General features: G+C 33.6%; 2 protein-coding genes across 3 annotated transcripts; one reads left to right on the top strand and one right to left on the bottom strand.

The window, feature by feature from the left end:
* The first annotated feature begins 281 nt into the window (after positions 1 to 281).
* LOC126718097 (uncharacterized protein At2g33490) lies at positions 282 to 7,643 on the top strand. 2 transcript variants are annotated; one of them, XM_050420174.1, is made up of 11 exons: positions 282 to 639; positions 1,084 to 1,156; positions 2,025 to 2,102; positions 2,845 to 2,906; positions 2,994 to 3,062; positions 4,050 to 4,078; positions 4,217 to 4,424; positions 4,515 to 4,808; positions 5,271 to 5,315; positions 5,719 to 6,731; positions 7,356 to 7,643. In XM_050420174.1, the coding sequence occupies exons 1-10, from the start codon at positions 526 to 528 to the stop codon at positions 6,679 to 6,681; spliced, it is 1,935 nt and encodes a 644-aa protein (XP_050276131.1). In that variant the 5' UTR covers positions 282 to 525; the 3' UTR covers positions 6,682 to 6,731; positions 7,356 to 7,643. The 2 variants fall into 2 exon arrangements, with proteins under 2 accessions (XP_050276131.1, XP_050276130.1); XM_050420173.1 differs by having other exon boundaries at positions 283 to 639; positions 7,350 to 7,643.
* Positions 7,644 to 9,837: 2,194 nt separating this feature from the next.
* LOC126718098 (leucine-rich repeat protein 1-like) lies at positions 9,838 to 13,260 on the bottom strand. Its single transcript, XM_050420175.1, has 7 exons — positions 12,904 to 13,260; positions 12,594 to 12,726; positions 11,740 to 11,811; positions 10,740 to 10,883; positions 10,524 to 10,595; positions 10,361 to 10,432; positions 9,838 to 10,253 (listed from the first exon to the last, which is right to left on the bottom strand). Exons 1-7 carry the CDS (start codon positions 12,980 to 12,982, stop codon positions 10,178 to 10,180), a joined length of 648 nt encoding a protein of 215 aa, XP_050276132.1. The 5' UTR covers positions 12,983 to 13,260; the 3' UTR covers positions 9,838 to 10,177.
* Between the last annotated feature and the right edge of the window lie 4,281 nt (positions 13,261 to 17,541).

Raw genomic sequence — 17,541 nt, 5'->3', positions numbered from 1 at the left:
GTTGAGATTGTGGCAAAATTACATTGATTACTCAACAATAATGCGTGACACCGGTAAAACTCTACTAAATTTTCGCTGCATTCGATTTTATATATATACACAAATCCAAAAGTAAAAACAAAAAGTGTTTCAATTTTAGTATTTTTACCAGTCTATCTATGAGAAAAAGAAAAAGGAATTGAAAAATAATAAAATACTTTATTAAAAAAAAAAAAAAAACAAAAAACAAAAACTTGTTTGATTAAACTATCATGGTCTGATGGTCATCGCTCTGTTCCTGACGTAACCATACTATAGAATAGAACGGAAGAGCTGAAGCAGAAGCAGAAGAAGAAGAAAATATTATTTGTTTTTTTATTCCATTTTTGAGAATCTTTCTTCGTTTTTTTGTTTTTCATAAAATACGCTTTTTCAATTACTGAATTCGCAGAGCTCAAAAAACACACACACAGAGACACAGAGACAGAGAGAGAGAGAGAGAGAAAGGCTTTGAGTTTTGAATTGGCAGAGCTCGAAACGAAAGCGATGAAGACTTCGCTGAAAAAGTTGCGAGGTTTCGGTCTGCACAAAAACGATTCCAAGGAGCGAAGAGATATTCGGCCTTTGCCAAAATTGGACGAGCTCGCTCAGGCTTCTCAGGTCCGCTATCTTCTTCTTCTTCTTCTTTTTTCTTTCTTTGTTTGTGTTTTGTTTGGTTGCTGAGAAACTAACAAAAAAGAAAAGAAAAAAAAAATGGAAGTATGAATATCGGAATAATCGTTTCGTATTTCCGACTATGTCTGTTGTGAATTCCTTAGGTTTGTTCTCATTTTCCTATGGTTTCTCAGCAGCCAAACGTATTGCTAGGGTTTCTTTTGGTTTCTGTTCTCTTTGTACGCCGTTCAGTTTGACTGGTTACTTTTTTCTAAATTCAGCGTTTGACCCCAAATTCTAGGGCTTTATGAATTGCTGTAACGAATTCAATTTTTGATTTGGTTGAGATTGGAACTTTGTTTGTTTTCACAGAACCAAGTTTTTATAACATATAGAAATATAGATGCTCTTTTATAGTGTTTTTTTTTTTTTTTTTTTTTTTGGTTGCAGGATATGCAGGATATGAGAGATTGCTATGACAGCTTACTTTCTGCGGCTGCGGCAACTGCAAACAGTGCTTATGGTACTTCCATGACTTCATTTTGTTTTTTATTTGAGCGTCGGATATGCTTTTTGTGTGTATCATTAAAGAAATGCAGTAGAGAAGGGAATGATCACTGTATGCTTGTCTTTACGGATGCACATTATCTATTAGCATGATGATATGAATTGGCAATTGGGTTTTGATTTAACATGGATTTTGCTCCGATTTTAGTTTAGTTGTAAAATGCATTTACAAGGCTGGGTGGTGGTCTTGTTGGTTGCTACTAATGAATTTGATAATATAGTTGCCTTACATTGTCTTTTCGCCCTCTTAGTTTCGGTAGATGTTGCAGTACATTGTGGTGTGTTGCTAGGATGACATTCACTAGAGTTTAAGTTTTCCTTAAGACCTAAGATTTAGTATTAATACGTGACTTAGAGCAAAGCTACATCAGTTTTGGAGATTTGGTCTTGTAACAGAGCTTGAAGATGGGTATCATGGGATGTTGTATAAAAATGGCTTGAATTTTCTATAATTTATGTCTAGAAACGCCAAATTTATTTTATTTATTTTCTTCCTTGGAGGCTGTTAGTATTATGAACTAGCATATGTGGTGAGTTTTGGGAGTCAGCCTCTCCAAAAAAAATTTGGGGGTAAGGCTGTTTACCAATCATCTCTCCCAGACCTCATAAAAAGTGGCTTGTGCACTGGGTATGACAGTTTTTATGTTAATTGTGTTTGTAAAATGATGATGGGAATGGTTTGATTCCATGATTCCACAGTATTTTAAGTTTTGAATTTGAGCTTTAGCACGATGAAATGTGAATTTTCTCATACTAAAATTTGAATTAGTGTGTGATGTCTTGTTTTCAAGTAGTATACTTATGTAATCCCATTTATTTTTCAGAATTCTCAGAGTCGTTGCGGGAATTGGGTGCTTGTCTTCTTGAGAAAACTGCATTGAATAATGATGATGAAGAGAGTGGTAAGTCAAGGGAAAACATTATTAACTAATTTATTTTTTCTTTCATAGGCAAGATTTGAAAATAAGACATACCCCAGGCCCACACCACCATGTAGGCAAGATTTTAATGTTGCCTTTGGATTTTGTTTTGGTCTAAAATTTGTTCAAAACTAATATTGAAGTTTAGAAACTCTAGCTTATGTCTCAACTAATTTCTTTGATTTCTTTACAATATAATTCTCCTAGTACCTGTTTGGCATTGTTGTAGGAAGTAGAGCTCTAATTGTAAAGATTTAGTGGCAGAGCTTTTGCGATGTAGAGTTTTAACTTGAAATATCTTTAGCATTTAGAGCGTTTGGAAAATTACGGTGAACAGTGCTTTAAAGTGCTGGGTTTATAAAGCACGAACAGTATATGAAGCTCTTAAGGATCCTGCTTAATGCAGAGCCATACAGACTCCTAGTTGGGTTGCTATTTTACATTATGACTTCAACGAGGTTGACTTGCAGTTTTATGTGGTTATCACACTCAGAAAGTAAACTTGGTTTTGTGTAGTTCTATAGGAATTCATACTGCTTTAATTTTTGTTTTTCCGCATATCCCATGGTAATTCACACACAAGATGATTATTGATTCTGATTATAGATATTACTTGAACTAAATTTTTTTAAATTTGTTTCAGAGAAATGCAGACCATTACATTGTAGTTGTTTCATCCCAATCAATGGAGAAATAATCTTTAGTTGTTTTTATTCTTTTGCAGGCAGAGTTCTGCTAATGCTAGGAAAAATACAGTTTGAATTGCAGAAACTTGTTGATAGCTATGTGAGTCCTTATTCTTATCTGTAAAATATTGAAGAAATCTCTCTTTGATTTTTCCATGGTAATGAGTTATTGCTTTGCATATTACAGCGCTCTCATATATTCCAGACAGTCACAATCCCATCAGAGTCTCTTCTTAATGAACTTCGAACGGTTGAGGTTTGTTCATATGGGTTCTTTAATCTAATCAGCTTATGACAAGTTTATATTTGTTCTTGTGACATGCATAATTTCTGCATTATCTGGCTGTTTTGTATCCTAGATACTGAAACTTGGAAGATTGACTAGAGGATTGTAGAGAGAACCAATGAGGGAAGGAGACAGAACCTGAAGCTTCCTTCTTATGAAGGAAGTGGCAACTCAATGAATGGCTCTATTACCTCTCCTTTAACATGAGAAAATAAAAAAGGGAACCATACTTGAGCTTGAGGGAACACAATGGCTAGTCCAACCTAGGTGGGGCAGGCGTCATTGGTCTTTTAATCTCAATGTGTAAACAGTAAAGCCAGGAATTAATTAGAGGTAGCATAAATGTATGGCAGCTTAACCAGCTGATAAAAAAAAATAAGGATCAACTGTCATTTGAAATGCACCATTTAGGGGACCTTGTGCTACAATAGAGCTTCATGTTATTATAAAGGGGATAGGACCTGATCAATGCTTTGTAATTCTAATTTAAAAAAAGAAAAAGAAAAAAATGCTATGTAATGCTGGTGCTTATCCATTCCAAAGTATGCTACCAACCAATGGACCTTTTCTTGGAGAGACATACAAAAGATTTTGATGAGCCATTGAACCCTTGAAAGAATTCAGATGCTTCTGATATTGAAAAGGGTTACTTTGCAAATTGTCCTTCAAGCCATGTTTAAATGTATAAAAATTCAGATTAGTGTTATTGACTAAATATTGCATTGTTAAGACTAATTGGATTTAAATTTTCTTTTTTTGGTGGTGTTGTTCCTTTTTTGTAAATTTCTGTTATTAGTGATTGCTTTCTTTTTCGGAATATGAGTATCTGTACCAAATGCGTAGTTTTCCATGGGCTGAATTTGGACATTGTATTTGTTGCTTCTCAATTGCATTAATGTTTTTTATTGGCCATTTAAAATAATAGTCAATGAGGTTTTCCCTCTCATATTGATGCAGGAAATGAAGCGACAATGTGATGAGAAAAGGTTCAAAACTTTATACCTTCTCAATTCTATGTATATAAATATACACCAACACACATTCATAAATGTGTGTGCTTGTTTGTGTGTGTACATATATAAATGGGGAATTAATTTCTTCTAACTTTGGTATGTGATCTACAGAGATGTATATGATTATATGATGACAAGACAGAGAGAGAAAGGGCGATCGAAAAGTGGAAAAGGAGAGAGTTTTTCTTTGCAGCAGTTACAAATGGCTCGTGATGAGTATGATGAGGAATCAACCTTGCTTGTTTTCCGGTTGAAATCTCTAAAGCAAGGACAGACTCGAAGTCTTCTTACACAGGCAGCTCGCCACCATGCGGCTCAGGTTTTCCATTTTTCTTCTCTGATTGTCTGTTTCTTTAAAACTTTGTCTTTCTTCACGTTGCATAATGCTCTCTTTTTTGTTTGAAAACAGTTGTGCTTCTTCAAGAAGGCAGTTAAGTCTCTTGAGGCAGTAGAACCGCATGTGAAATGGGTAACTGAACAGCAACACATTGATTACCAGTTCAGTGGACTTGATGATGGGGAGGAGTATGATGATGATGATGATGACGACGACGATGATGAAGAAGAAGATGAGGATGATGATGATGATGAGGATGATGAGGATTACGATGACAACGATGTGCGTGATAATGGGGAATTGAGTTTTGATTATCGACAAGATGATCAGGAGCACGATGTTTCTACGACACAAAACCCAATGGAGGTGACTCTTTATTTCCTTCTGCTTCTGGTTGAGAAATTCTAAGCAGTTGTCTCTTCACCTTTTGAAATATATCTAGAAGTGTTGGACAAACAAAAAAAAAAAAATTTTGGTAGCATGTATAAGTACTTACACATACGATAATTTTGTATACGAGCATATACTAACTAATGATAGCTTCTATGCCATGCATATGATAGCATAGATGCTTTAATCTTTCTTATGCTTCTTAGACTCTTGTGCTGTGACGTAGTGAAATGCTTCTGCAATGGTTTGAGGATTAACTGTTTCATTTTTTGCCAGTCAATGCACTAATATGAAAATAAAATAGATAGTGACCATACTATTTGCCCCCCTTTTTTATTTTTTGGTTGTCAAATTTCTGCAGCATTACATTTTGCCACAAAGTTGGATCTCATATTAACTTGTTATATAATCATAAAATGTTTTATGCTGCTGGATCAGGTGGACATTACATTTCCCCAGGTTGCGAATTTGGAAGCTGTGAAGGTAAAGAGCCCAATCTGTCAGTAATTAATTCATTCACAGTTACCAATATATACATTGCAATTTAGTGAATTTTTTATGTTGTTGCAATATAATTTTCTGCTAACAATCTGTATATGCTTGATCTGATGACAAAAGTAACTGTTGTATATGCATGTGTATAGTCAGATAACATATCTAGTCAAACTTATGGATGAGGATTTGAAAATTGTTTTCCTAAATCAGTTTTCAGTGGATTGGATTGGTTAAGAAAAACATGCATATATAATGCAGTCTGTCCCATGAAGCAACTCCAGGACCTGGACATTTATTACATTTACTTTACCTTCTTAAATATTTGATCTTTGAGATTCAGAAAACAACATTTGGTTACTTATGAGGCATATGCTTCCTTTCATATTTGCAGGAAAATATGGGTAGGTTCCGTAGGAATTCTTTTTCCTATAGAGGTAGTAGGCCCAGCAGCCAATCAGCCCCACTTTTTGCCGAGTATAAATTTGATTCTACTGAAAAGGCAAGACAGATGCAGCCATCATCAACACGTAAGTTGCACACATACGTACTACCCACTCCAGTTGATACAAGGAGTTCAGTTTCTACAGGATCAGGTAATCCAGTGCTTCACAAAACACAGACTACAGTTACAGAGCGTACTCAGCAGTTGTGGCATTCCTCCCCACTGGAACCAAATAAGTTGGAAAAAATTAAAGTACATGAGAAAGTTTCTGGACCCACCGTCAGAAATGCTCAGTCTGTACTCAAAGAGAGCAACAACAATTCTGCATCCGCTTGGTTACCCCCTCCTTTGGCTGATGGGCTTTTATTTTCATGGCATGACACGCGTGCTGCTGCCGAACCAAAAAAACTCAAAAGATATGCCTTTTCTGGTCCATTGACAAGTAAGCCATGGCCTACAAAGCCTGTCTCAGCGGATCGTCGCCATTTGTATTCTGGACCTCTTCTGCAAAATCCAATGTCTCAACCTCCATCAACTTCACCAAGAGCTTCTCCAAGTACTTCTCCTACTTTTTTGTCCTCACCTAAAATAAGTGAGCTTCATGAACTTCCAAGGCCCCCTGCAAGTTCAACCCCCAAGTCTTCAAGACCTAAGGATTTTACTGGACATTCAGCCCCCTTGGGGTCAAGGGATCAAGTGCTTTCTACTACAAATAAATCAGTTGTATTAAATGCAGCATCTCCGCTTCCAACACCTCCTCAAACTGTAGCACGTAGTTTCTCCATTCCCTCAAGTAGTCCTGAGGCGATGAATTCAAATGCATCCAAGCCCCTGGAAACTCCTCACAGCTCAGAGATGACTGAAGTCATTACTTCACCCCCTTTGACACCAATAACCCTTTCTAGCAACTAGCCATCATCAACTTGGTTTTGAGACTCTCACTCGGGCTGTTCAAATTAGAGGTAATTTAGAAACCTGTTCCTTTATTTTACTTATTCTTTTAAGTAATATTGTGCTTAAATATTACTTATGAGTTATGAATGTGTGTGTGTGTGTGTGTGTGTGCGCGCGCGCGCGTGTGTGTGTACACCTAGGGACGCATAAGAACAAACTGATGACACAGTAGTTGATAGGTACATCCATGTAAGCATTTGATGAGATGATCATAACACTGTATAACATGGCTTTCTTTTGGCTGTGCCGTAATTTTATCTTTAAAAAATACAATGAGCTAAGTTCCTTCTATTTATATCGACAACTAACTCAAGTAACTCATTTCTAGTACATAAGTCCTACTTGTTTTCTCACTTAAACCATCTTCAACTTCATGTTGAGACACATGCTTTAATGACTTGGATATTTTATTAAGCAAGCTTTGTATCGGCCTATGTATGTCTACAAGCTGCCTGTTTTGTCTCCTGTTCTGAACCTATTTTAATTACAAATACTCAGAACTTTAGTCAGCTAAAGATATATGTTTTTAAGTGTTGAAAATTTATTGGGTGTCTAGTACTCTTTCGACCTGCTATGGGTGTAACACCTATTCTTCTTTTTCTTAGTGTTGATAAATTTGGATGCAGGTGCAGGTTGATTCTAATCATCTTCGGTGATAATTTTTTGTTTTTGATTTGGCAACCCAAAGTCCTGGGAGCAAATTGTTTCACCATATCGTACAGCTGCAGATATGTAAATATGTCCTTTATCTATAATTTTTGTTTCTTTTTTATCATATGTTATAGTCACCAATTAATTTGTTTGATGGGCGGGCACTCGGGGTAGATTAGTTTAATAAATGCTAATATTTTTCATCATTTGAGAAATTTTGTATCTTCCATGCAATTAATTGCCAATTGCTCTTTTCTTTTCTTTCTTTATTTTTTCTTTTTTTCCCTCTTACAAACCATGTTGGCTCCCTTGGCTCTTGATCTTCTGCCTAATTTAGTGTTTTCTAGGTGGGCATATTATTTATTATTTATTATTTATTATTCATTATCAACAAGAAGCAATTGATGCATTGGCCCCAACTTGAATCTAGAATTTCATGTCAAGAGCTTAGTTGTTCAGTGTCTTTGTCTGGTAAGGAGACCAGGGTTTGAATCTTTCCTATATATATATAAAGAGTTGAATGTTTCAAAAACTCCCAGGAGGGATGGAGAAATCAAGAGTTGTCTTAGGGCTTGTTTTGTTGTTGCATGAAATTTGAATCTGCCCCATTCATAATTGCTATGCTATTAACAACATGAATCTGCCCCATTAAAGAAAGCTGCTATCAACACCATAAACTAATGGGAAGTGGAATTTTTTCTTTTTCCTTCCTCGGAATTTATCCAATGCCCTTGTTTCTGCTGTGATAATGGCTGCCCTGTTGAACGGCCTCATAGTGGAGAGTTTTGAGAAAAGATGATGTACAGAACAAGATATAGCTGAAAGCACACAAAAACTACACTGGAGGCATGATACTATTCATCGTCAATGTTAAAAAAATTCTTCTTTTCTCTCTCTCTCTCTCAACCAACATCATCAAACCCAACATTAGAAACAACCACCACCAACATCAAACCCATCAAATCCAAAACCCACATCGCAGCGGCAAGCAAAGAGGGAGAGGGGTTTCAGCAGTAGTGGTGTAAATGGGTCGGCGGTAGTGTAGTGAAAGAGGTTGGGAAATCACAGCAGCAAACAGAAGGTTTTGGCGGTGGTGTGAGTGGGTCTTTGCTGTGGTGTTGCTGCGATGATAATGGTGGTGTGGTGTTGTTGGTGCGATGGTGGTGTTGTCTTCTCTGTGAGGTGTTCTGGGTTGTGAGAGAGAGAGAGAGAGAGAGAACAATAAATAATAAAAAATAATATTTTAATAATAGAGTATTGAGCCTGATGTAAAGACATATACAAATGAGTATGTTAAAATAGTTTTATTGGCTAAATTCTCACCGAGCCTGGTGTGAATGCTTTTATTATTATTATTTTGGAAAACCAATTTGTCCTCGTCACTTGATCAATCAATGTAAGTGACCTGCTAAACGTGAAGAGACTGGAATGCTTTAGAAAAAGTACCACCATGCAACTGCACACTCTACAGCTTAGAGCATGAAACTAAGAAGAAAATGTACCCTTATATTAAAGGAAATTTTTTGCTCATATTAGCAATTTAATTCTACTTTTAACAGTAACCAACCTGTTTAGTAGTCTAAATTTGTGGTTCTAAACTCGACATTTCTGTTTTGTAATTCTGCTTCAATCATTTAAATTCTGCAAATATTAGCTCATCTTGCTTGCGGAATTCCAAAAGTTTTAGAAGTTTGGACATACAAAATCAGAATGGTTAAACATCAAGACATGGAATTGTGCTTTTGCATCCTTGCACCTATTTAAATGATTTGTTTTTTAAAGCAAAGCCATGAACGTTAAAAGAGTGTAATTTTTAAAGCAAAGCCATGATTTGTTCTTCATATTTTCAAGAGAGAACAGGGCTAGCCCAGCCCACAAATCATCCAATAAGCTATGGTTTAAAGGACAATCCTTTTGGAAAGACAATACAAAGTTGACCAACTTTATCAGTTAGCATCATTATTCCAAAAGCTAGTTAGCGCTCTTTTGGACAAGAAGGTATTTCCTGTGCTTGTCTCATGTACCGTAAGTAAGATTAACATGTGCAAGGGACCCATATGTTAGTCTCGCACTCTTTTGTAACTTAAAGAAATCAATCTATGCAGTGCCTTACAAGCAAGACCATGCTTAGTATTATTTGAGATTTTTGTATTTTTGACAATTCTATAAGGTTTATTTTTTTATTTTTTTTAAATATAAAAAGATAACTGGAGATCAAGAGATTTTTGTATTCTAGACATCTTTTATAAGTGGAATTACAAGGTTTTGGATATCACGAATTTAATATTACGTGATAGGTTAGATACATCTAGTATATTAAGTTTTCCAACTGAATTCAAACACTTAGTTATTTTAAATTTAATTATTTTTGAAAAAAATAATACAATTCTTATCTTAATTATCAATATAGCTATATATTTGAATTTAATGGGAACCTAATTTAATGTACTTACACAAACTGGAGAACCAAAAGTTCATACTTCATTGATTTCTATATATGTATATAAACGGTACAATACAACGTGCTTCCACAAAACCAAACCACCTTGATAGCTCCAAGAAAGGAGCAGAACATACATAGATTTACATCATCAAAATGGAAAAATAGGTGGTCGAAAGTTGAAATTTTAAAGAAAACATGGAGATGGAAAATCTCTGCACTAAATATAAGTAGGCTTTTTCTTGGTGATTAGTAATTATGCTAGGTAATAATTATATTAGTTAAACATAAAACTCGTCCCATATAAAGAGAAATTAGACAGGTGGAATGGCAACACATTATCGCCTATTAATTGGTACATCATTAGCAGCTTCCTCCTACATCATATCTCACAAATCCCATCAGTTCTGGTCCTTCAAGTCTTGGATTATTCATGAAACTGCATCCAAATTAAAACCACAAATTAAATCTTGAAATAAAATAAAGAGAAATAGAGCTCTTATTGTTCTCTTAATGTTAAAATAGATTGTGTAAATGATCAATTACCTTTCCTCAGAGAACTTAGAAAAGGATCCAGAGGTTGGAAATGTTCCACACAAATCGTTGTTTGACACGTCACTGCAAGATTCACATGGACTTTATAAGAGCCAAGAAAAACTAAAGGAAAGAGAGAAGTGTATTTCAGGCATTTATTTTATAAATAGCTTACAAGATCTTGAGGCTTCCAAGTTTGGTAAGTTCCCTTGGTATTTTTCCAGTCAGGTTATTGCTATTCAATCGCCTGCATGGACATTACGTGAACCAGTCACAAAATCAGTTCATATTCACAGTTCACAGTAAAGAATGTTTAACTTTATATCAATTTTTTGGTCCCACAATAATGGGCCAACCATAACTTATGATCAGAGAGCAGTAAAATTCTTACAGGAATTTGAGATTAGAAAGCTTAGAGAGAGAGGCTGGGATGGACCCAGTTAGGATATTGTGGTAAAGATCCAAGCTAACGAGGCTTCTCAATCCTCCAAGTTCCTTTGGTATGGGACCAGTCAAATTATTCATGTACAGTTCCCTGCATAATAGTGAACAAAATACCAACCAGCTCAATTTTTATTAAATGCAGCACCATACATCATGAACCATAGGAATTTAACACCAAATCCATTAATATGTAATCCAATTGGTGATATTACATTGGTACCGACTGGCTGGTAGAGTAGGTGACAATATAAATATTCTTTCGCAGTTATAGTATCCAACAAACTTGGCATATAGCAGATCTTACAATCTAATTATTTTGTTTGTATTTATTGGACCATTTAACATCCTCATTTTGAATAAAAAAGAAGAAGAAGGAGGGTGAATTGTTATGTCTACGATATTTTTACAATGAATTGTAAGTGGTTATAAGTTATTATTGGTTCTAATTCAAGATGCAAAGGTTTTTTCTAGGTCTTTTAATCAATTATTGTACTATCATACTAGGAGAGATGGTAATAAATTAGCGCATAGTCTAGCTCGGCACTCCATTAATGTTTCAGATTATGTTGTGTGGATGGACGAGGTTTCTCCAGCTTTATTTTGTATTTCAGGCTGATATAGCTGATCTTCATTAATAAAGTTCTTAGTTTCTTTCTCCCAAAAAAATATCAATCTGTTAAATTACTTTTTTCTCACTAATAGCGGCTAGTAACAATCTGCTACCTAAAATTTGTTGTGAAAAAAACAAAAAAAAAGTGTTTGCATACTTCTTATTTTTATTTTTAAGTGTTGCCGAGGCAACCATCAGACTTTAATTATCACTAGCAAATTAAAAATTTTCAACTTATATATAATTAACTAATTATAAACCTTTTGGTTTGGTGAGACTGAGATAGATATAAATATTAATATTATTAAGAACTGGATAAAATTATAGTAGTACTTACAGATATTGAAGACGCTCGAGATTCCCCAGCTCGGGAACCAGACTGCCTGACAGCTTTGCATTACCTAGGTCACTGCACATATCATATACTCAATTAAACTCTATGGATAAAGATTCCATAAAAATTTATGATTCAAAGTTAAACACCTAGGCTTTCTCAAAAAAAAAAAAAAAAAAAAGGTTAAACACCTAGGACCTCGGACCAAAACTTATAAAAAAAAAAAAAAATCATACCACCAAAGTAAATATGACTTGAATTCCCAACAAGTAATTATTAAAATATATATATATATATATATATTAATAAAATTCATTCTTTATGTTGCACAAAGGTGATGTAGGTGTCTTTCAAATTATTACTTACTGTGTTTTTAATACAAAATTTAGGAAGAGTGAAAGTATATCACTATATTGCAAGCTCTGAAAGAGTAAAGTACTAGTAAAAATTGGCCTTTTCTAAAGCTCATACACTTGCATATATGGAAAATATGGTCAAAGTCAAGAGTTCAAGTTGTCCTTTGTCTTTACTAACAAATCAGACTGAGTTTTCACGGGTGAGAGCTATTAGCTTCAAGAGTAGGTAAGCAGTACATCCACATATGGAGAAATTAAAAATAAATAAATATGATATTTTCCTTTATGACAATTCATACTACTTTTACATATACCATCATTTGAAATAAATACCAGCTTCTTTACAGCCAAATATAGTACTAGATACAAATTTAAGATGTATTCAAAACTCAAAACAGCTAAAGAACCAGTCAAAATAATTAAATAAACACAAGCTACAATCAACTAAACAAACATTGAAAAAAAATAATAATAAAAGTATAGGGAAAATATATGATTTACAGTCGGGTAACTCGATTATCACTGTCGCAAGTAACGTGGAACCAAGTGCAGGGATCAACCAAAGTTGGATCCCAGCTCTCTAAAACACCATTTGGATCCTTCACAGATCTCCTCAACGCGTACAGAGCATCCCCTGTTGATTCAAAGCCATAAAAACCACTAAGAACTTATATATATATAGAGCATAATAACCAATAAAAGCAGGTTCAATATAAATAAATCATTTTGAACAATAACCAAGAAAAAGTAGCTAGGTTCAAAATAAATAAATCATTATGAAAAATACCCAGACTGTAAATTCTTTTTGTACCTTCTAAGTTTGCATTTGCAGGTGCTAAAAGGGTTGATAAGAGAAGAAAAGCAGTAAGAAGATGAAACATTGCCCTCATCTTCAATAGCAAAACTTGGAAGCTAGCTGTGGCTAAAACTTGAGAAGAACCTTAAAAGGGTCCTCAAGGGTTAAGATTTTTATGAATAACACACAGACTAAAACTCTCAAGAGCCTTAAGGGACTCAAGGAGTCAAGATCCTTATGAATACAGTTTGTATGTGTGTGTGAGAGAGAGAGAGAGAGAGAGAGATAGAGAGTTGCCTCTTTCTTCTTAGCAAGGAGGCAAGGAATCAAAACTTTGGTGGGAGATTTATAGAGCCCATAAAACTAAAAGGACTGCTAGTTGTGTTGTGTACCCAAACCACAACAACGGTTCCAATACTTTTAATATTATTGGTACGGGCGTGCCAAAGTTTTAATGAGGTGGGCAAAGTTGAAAACATATTTTTTTTTTGTGTTGGGTATTGTCAATTAGTCATTGTTCTTATTATATCTTATTATTTGGCTCTATAACGTGCACGTCCTTATCATTAACGTGATGGGAAACTCTAGTGAGTAGAGTGATAGGGAAATTTTTTTTTATATTTTTGGCTAAAGGACAAAATTTAGGTACAACTTAGTTTTGTTCATTATATTTAATTAGTTACTTTGTACTTATAAATGCAATAAGTTCATTATATTTAATTAGTTACTTTGTACTTATAAATGCAATAAAAACTACCGTATATTATTTTTTATAAGGAACAATGTTATCTTTTTTTTAAGGTTCGATTAAGTAATTTATTTGTTAATACAATCATATAATTTAATTTACTTGGAGAATTTAATATATAATGCCTAAGAAATTATATCTAAGTTTTATTCTTTGGCTAAAATTCAATTTAGTGTTTTTGACTTATATTTCAATTATCAAATTAGTTCCTAAGGTTTATTTTTTGTTTGGTCCATGTCAAAATGAGTTAACATGGTCTTTCCATCAAAATTTGTTAGTAAATGAAATCATTTGAATATATTTATTATTATTATTTTAAATAAACTCATCAAAGAATATGATCTATTAAATGATGCATCTTATGAATATTTTCAGTTTAATTTTTAATTAAAAAAGTTATAAACTACGTTATTTATTAGCAAATTTGGATGGGAGGACTAGATTGACCCATTTTTACAAAGTGAGGGACCCAATTGACAAAATATTAAACATAGGTTGTATCTGACAATTGAAGTAAAGGTTAGGGGGCTAAATTGAATTTTAGTGTATAATTTTGTTCACAATTATTGTGTTAGCATGTTGTGATAAATGTTACCCTTCTTGACTTATATTCGATCATTATGGTTTTATCTCATGAAATGATGTAATTTTGATATTTTCCAACTTCTAAAATTAAAAAGAAAAATTAATTAATAAATTAAGTGTTTTTTTTTACAAAACATAAATATCAATTTTGTCCTTAGACTTTTGATTTGAACAATTTCTTTTTAGTTGAAAAAATTGAACAATTAACCCCTCTCCTTGGTGCATATATATATAGAGCATAATATTGGTGCATTTTTGTTGTTGATACATTGAGGGGATGGGGGGAGTAGATTTGAACCCTAAATATCTTAGAAATACCAAGATTTGAATCAAAATATGGAGATAGTAGGTGACGTGGTTTTGTACATGTTTTGGTTTTAAAAGGAAAATAATTTATATATTTTAGAACTGTATTGCACACAATTATTGAAAAGTTGAATGACGAAATTGAAAAATATCTAAACAATAGGAACGAATGTGAAAAAGGACTAAACTAATTAAATGGTATGATTTGTAATTAAATTAAGAAAATATTGCATTGCATGTCCATATTACATTATTTATTTGCTTTTTTTTTTAATGATATTTCGATAATTAGAGAATAAGAATTTGAACCCTAAATATCTCCTATTAAAACACCAAGAAATACGAATAAGTGGAACTCCAAAACTCTAGACCACTATTTATTTGCTAACCATACTATTCTAATTTCTAAAGCATGAATCGACAGCTGAGCAATGTATGCAATATAACAAAATATTTATAAATCTTCTACTTTTTTTAATGTGAACATGTGAATTGTGTGTAATAAATAGCGCTATGGACACATTGATTGCGGTATCATATATATATAGCAAATAAAGACATTTTTGTCACCATTTCATATTAAAAAAAAAAAAAAAAAAAAGAGAGAGAGAGAGAGAATGAGATTAACTTTTCTTATGGCTAGGGAAGCTACAGCCGTAAGCCTCGTCTATACTGCTTAAGAGGCGATTAGACAACAAAGTCAGGTTAGGTGGGACAAAAATTTCTGCTAGCAGAAAGAACTATAGTTAATGGCATGTGAAAAATAGGTAAAGATATCTTCTTACCTAGTTTATTTTCTTTATTTTTAAAAAATAGGTCCTAATTCCTATGGTGAAAATTTTATGAAATACTTCCAAAACATGCCCCTTTTTATGTTTTTATTTAATTGGTTAGAAAATGGTGATAAAAAATTTTATGGACTAACATTTTATAATTTACACTCAGTAACTGATTTTTTTTTTCCTTACATTATATTATTCTAATTCAATTGGCTTAAGGACACAATTGTCCATGACTACTAATGTATTTGGTGTATAATAAAATTGGTATGAGTTGTGATCCCATATAAAAATGATAGTAATTTATCCATTCACACTTACTAGAAGACAAGATGTGAAAATGCATGGTTGTAAAAAAGAAAAAAGAAAAAAGAAAAATTGTATCACTTACGTTGGTCATTTTAATATGTTCTTTCAGGGAGCAGATTGTTTAGTAATAAGTCTAGAAGAAAATATTTTCCTTTCTCAAATGAAATCCCATCCTCTTTGGCCATTTGTGCCTTTTTTTTTTTTTTTTTTTCTTTAAAAAAAAATATAATTTAAAAATTGCAGACCATGAAAGTGAGTAGGGGTTGCGTGCATTGAAAAGGGAATTTGGGTGGGAGAATCCAGACATATCCTTTGAACTCTTTTTTTTTTGTCCAAAAATCTTTTGAACCATGTCGGAGCCAAAACTGATAGATCAGAATAATTGAGAACCAGGCATCTGCAAACTGACACTTGCCCACTTTGACGCATTTCAATGTTTTTCATACCAATATTTATTTATTTATTTATTAATAAAGCATATAGAAATAAATAAATAAATAAATTAGAGTCCAGACAAATCATAAAGTTGCACGGGCATTTGCGAATAATGCAACTTGGATATTTGTGGTGGTCGGGCAGACATTATTTATTTATTATCTCCCAATATAATTTTGTTCCTGTTCTGGCCGTTGATTTTAATATTTAGTTTTTTTTTTTGAGGAAAATTTTAATATTTAGTTGATACACAGATTCGGTATTGAGAGGCCCAATTTTAAAGGAGCAAAATTCGAGTATCAATACAATAAGTCAACCAATTTGTATTGAGGGAATAGCTTGGAATCGGTCCAAAAAAAAAAACTATTCCCATGCCAACCAGTATGCTAATGGTAGTAATTACCGGGCTAGCTGATCCACAACTATAATCTAATCTAATCTAATCGATTAAAGTGGGCTGCAAATTACAATTAAGATAGATAAAACAGCTTTCTCCAAAAATAAAGATAGATAAAACAGACTTTATACGCCACTTTAGGAAGCCAAGAAATTTTTTATACCATTGGATCACCATAAGTTTCAAATTAATGTTCAAGAGTCTTATCAAGACAATACGATCAAGTTTATCTCTAAAATTGTTTAGAGCTTGTAACTTAATTGACATATTCCTACGTGCAAAGTGCTTGAGATTTATATAGAATACAGTTCGAGCTGCTTAGTTAGCAATATATTATAATTATATATATATATATATATATATATATATTTCTTGAAATCAAAATCATCAAGCTACAAAATAGGCGATCGGAATTAGATAGGAATTCAAATGTTTGTAATTTGGTCTCATCATGTATAAGCCTAAAAATGTATTATAGATATTTGATTGCTCTACTCTCAATGAGAGTGAGAACATTTTCATTCATCCTAAATTTGTGCTAACGTTTTGACAAATACCTTCTACATAGAAGTAGATATTAAAATGGCAAATAAGACTATAGACATAACATTTTTTTATAATTATTGATATAATCTATAATCTTTGTGGGAGGATAAAGTTCAACCCATACCAAACTTAGGCTGAGGACCACCAATCCTAGGCCCATCCACAAGCAGGAGGCTCGAGTTGGATTACGCCATTACATTCTCTACGGCATTCGAACAGACCTTATATGTCCCCTAGGGAAGGGAAATAATGTCTTGGGAAAGTTCCCCAATTGAGTACGAGATTTGGCGTCAGACTCAAGTAATTAGGAAATCATTTCGGTAGCAGAACAATGGGTCCCACTCCTTGGCATAAGATTCGACACGTTGGAATAGTAGCCTAGACCTAAAGGGCCACCTAGGCATCGTGACAAGAGGGACCCACATGTCAACAGAATATTTTCTCATTATTATGGGTCTACTAATAGAAGGGTATAACAAAGAAGGACGGGCCACTGAAGGTGGTTGGAACATTTTGAGGGGAGAGAAGCACGAGAAAAGGAGAGAAAA

This window comes from Quercus robur, chromosome 3 (assembly GCF_932294415.1).
Source record: "Quercus robur chromosome 3, dhQueRobu3.1, whole genome shotgun sequence".
Lineage (NCBI taxonomy): Eukaryota > Viridiplantae > Streptophyta > Magnoliopsida > Fagales > Fagaceae > Quercus > Quercus robur.
The sequence above is the reverse complement of the archived record's forward strand: the minus strand, read 5'-3'. Positions and strand labels throughout refer to the sequence as shown.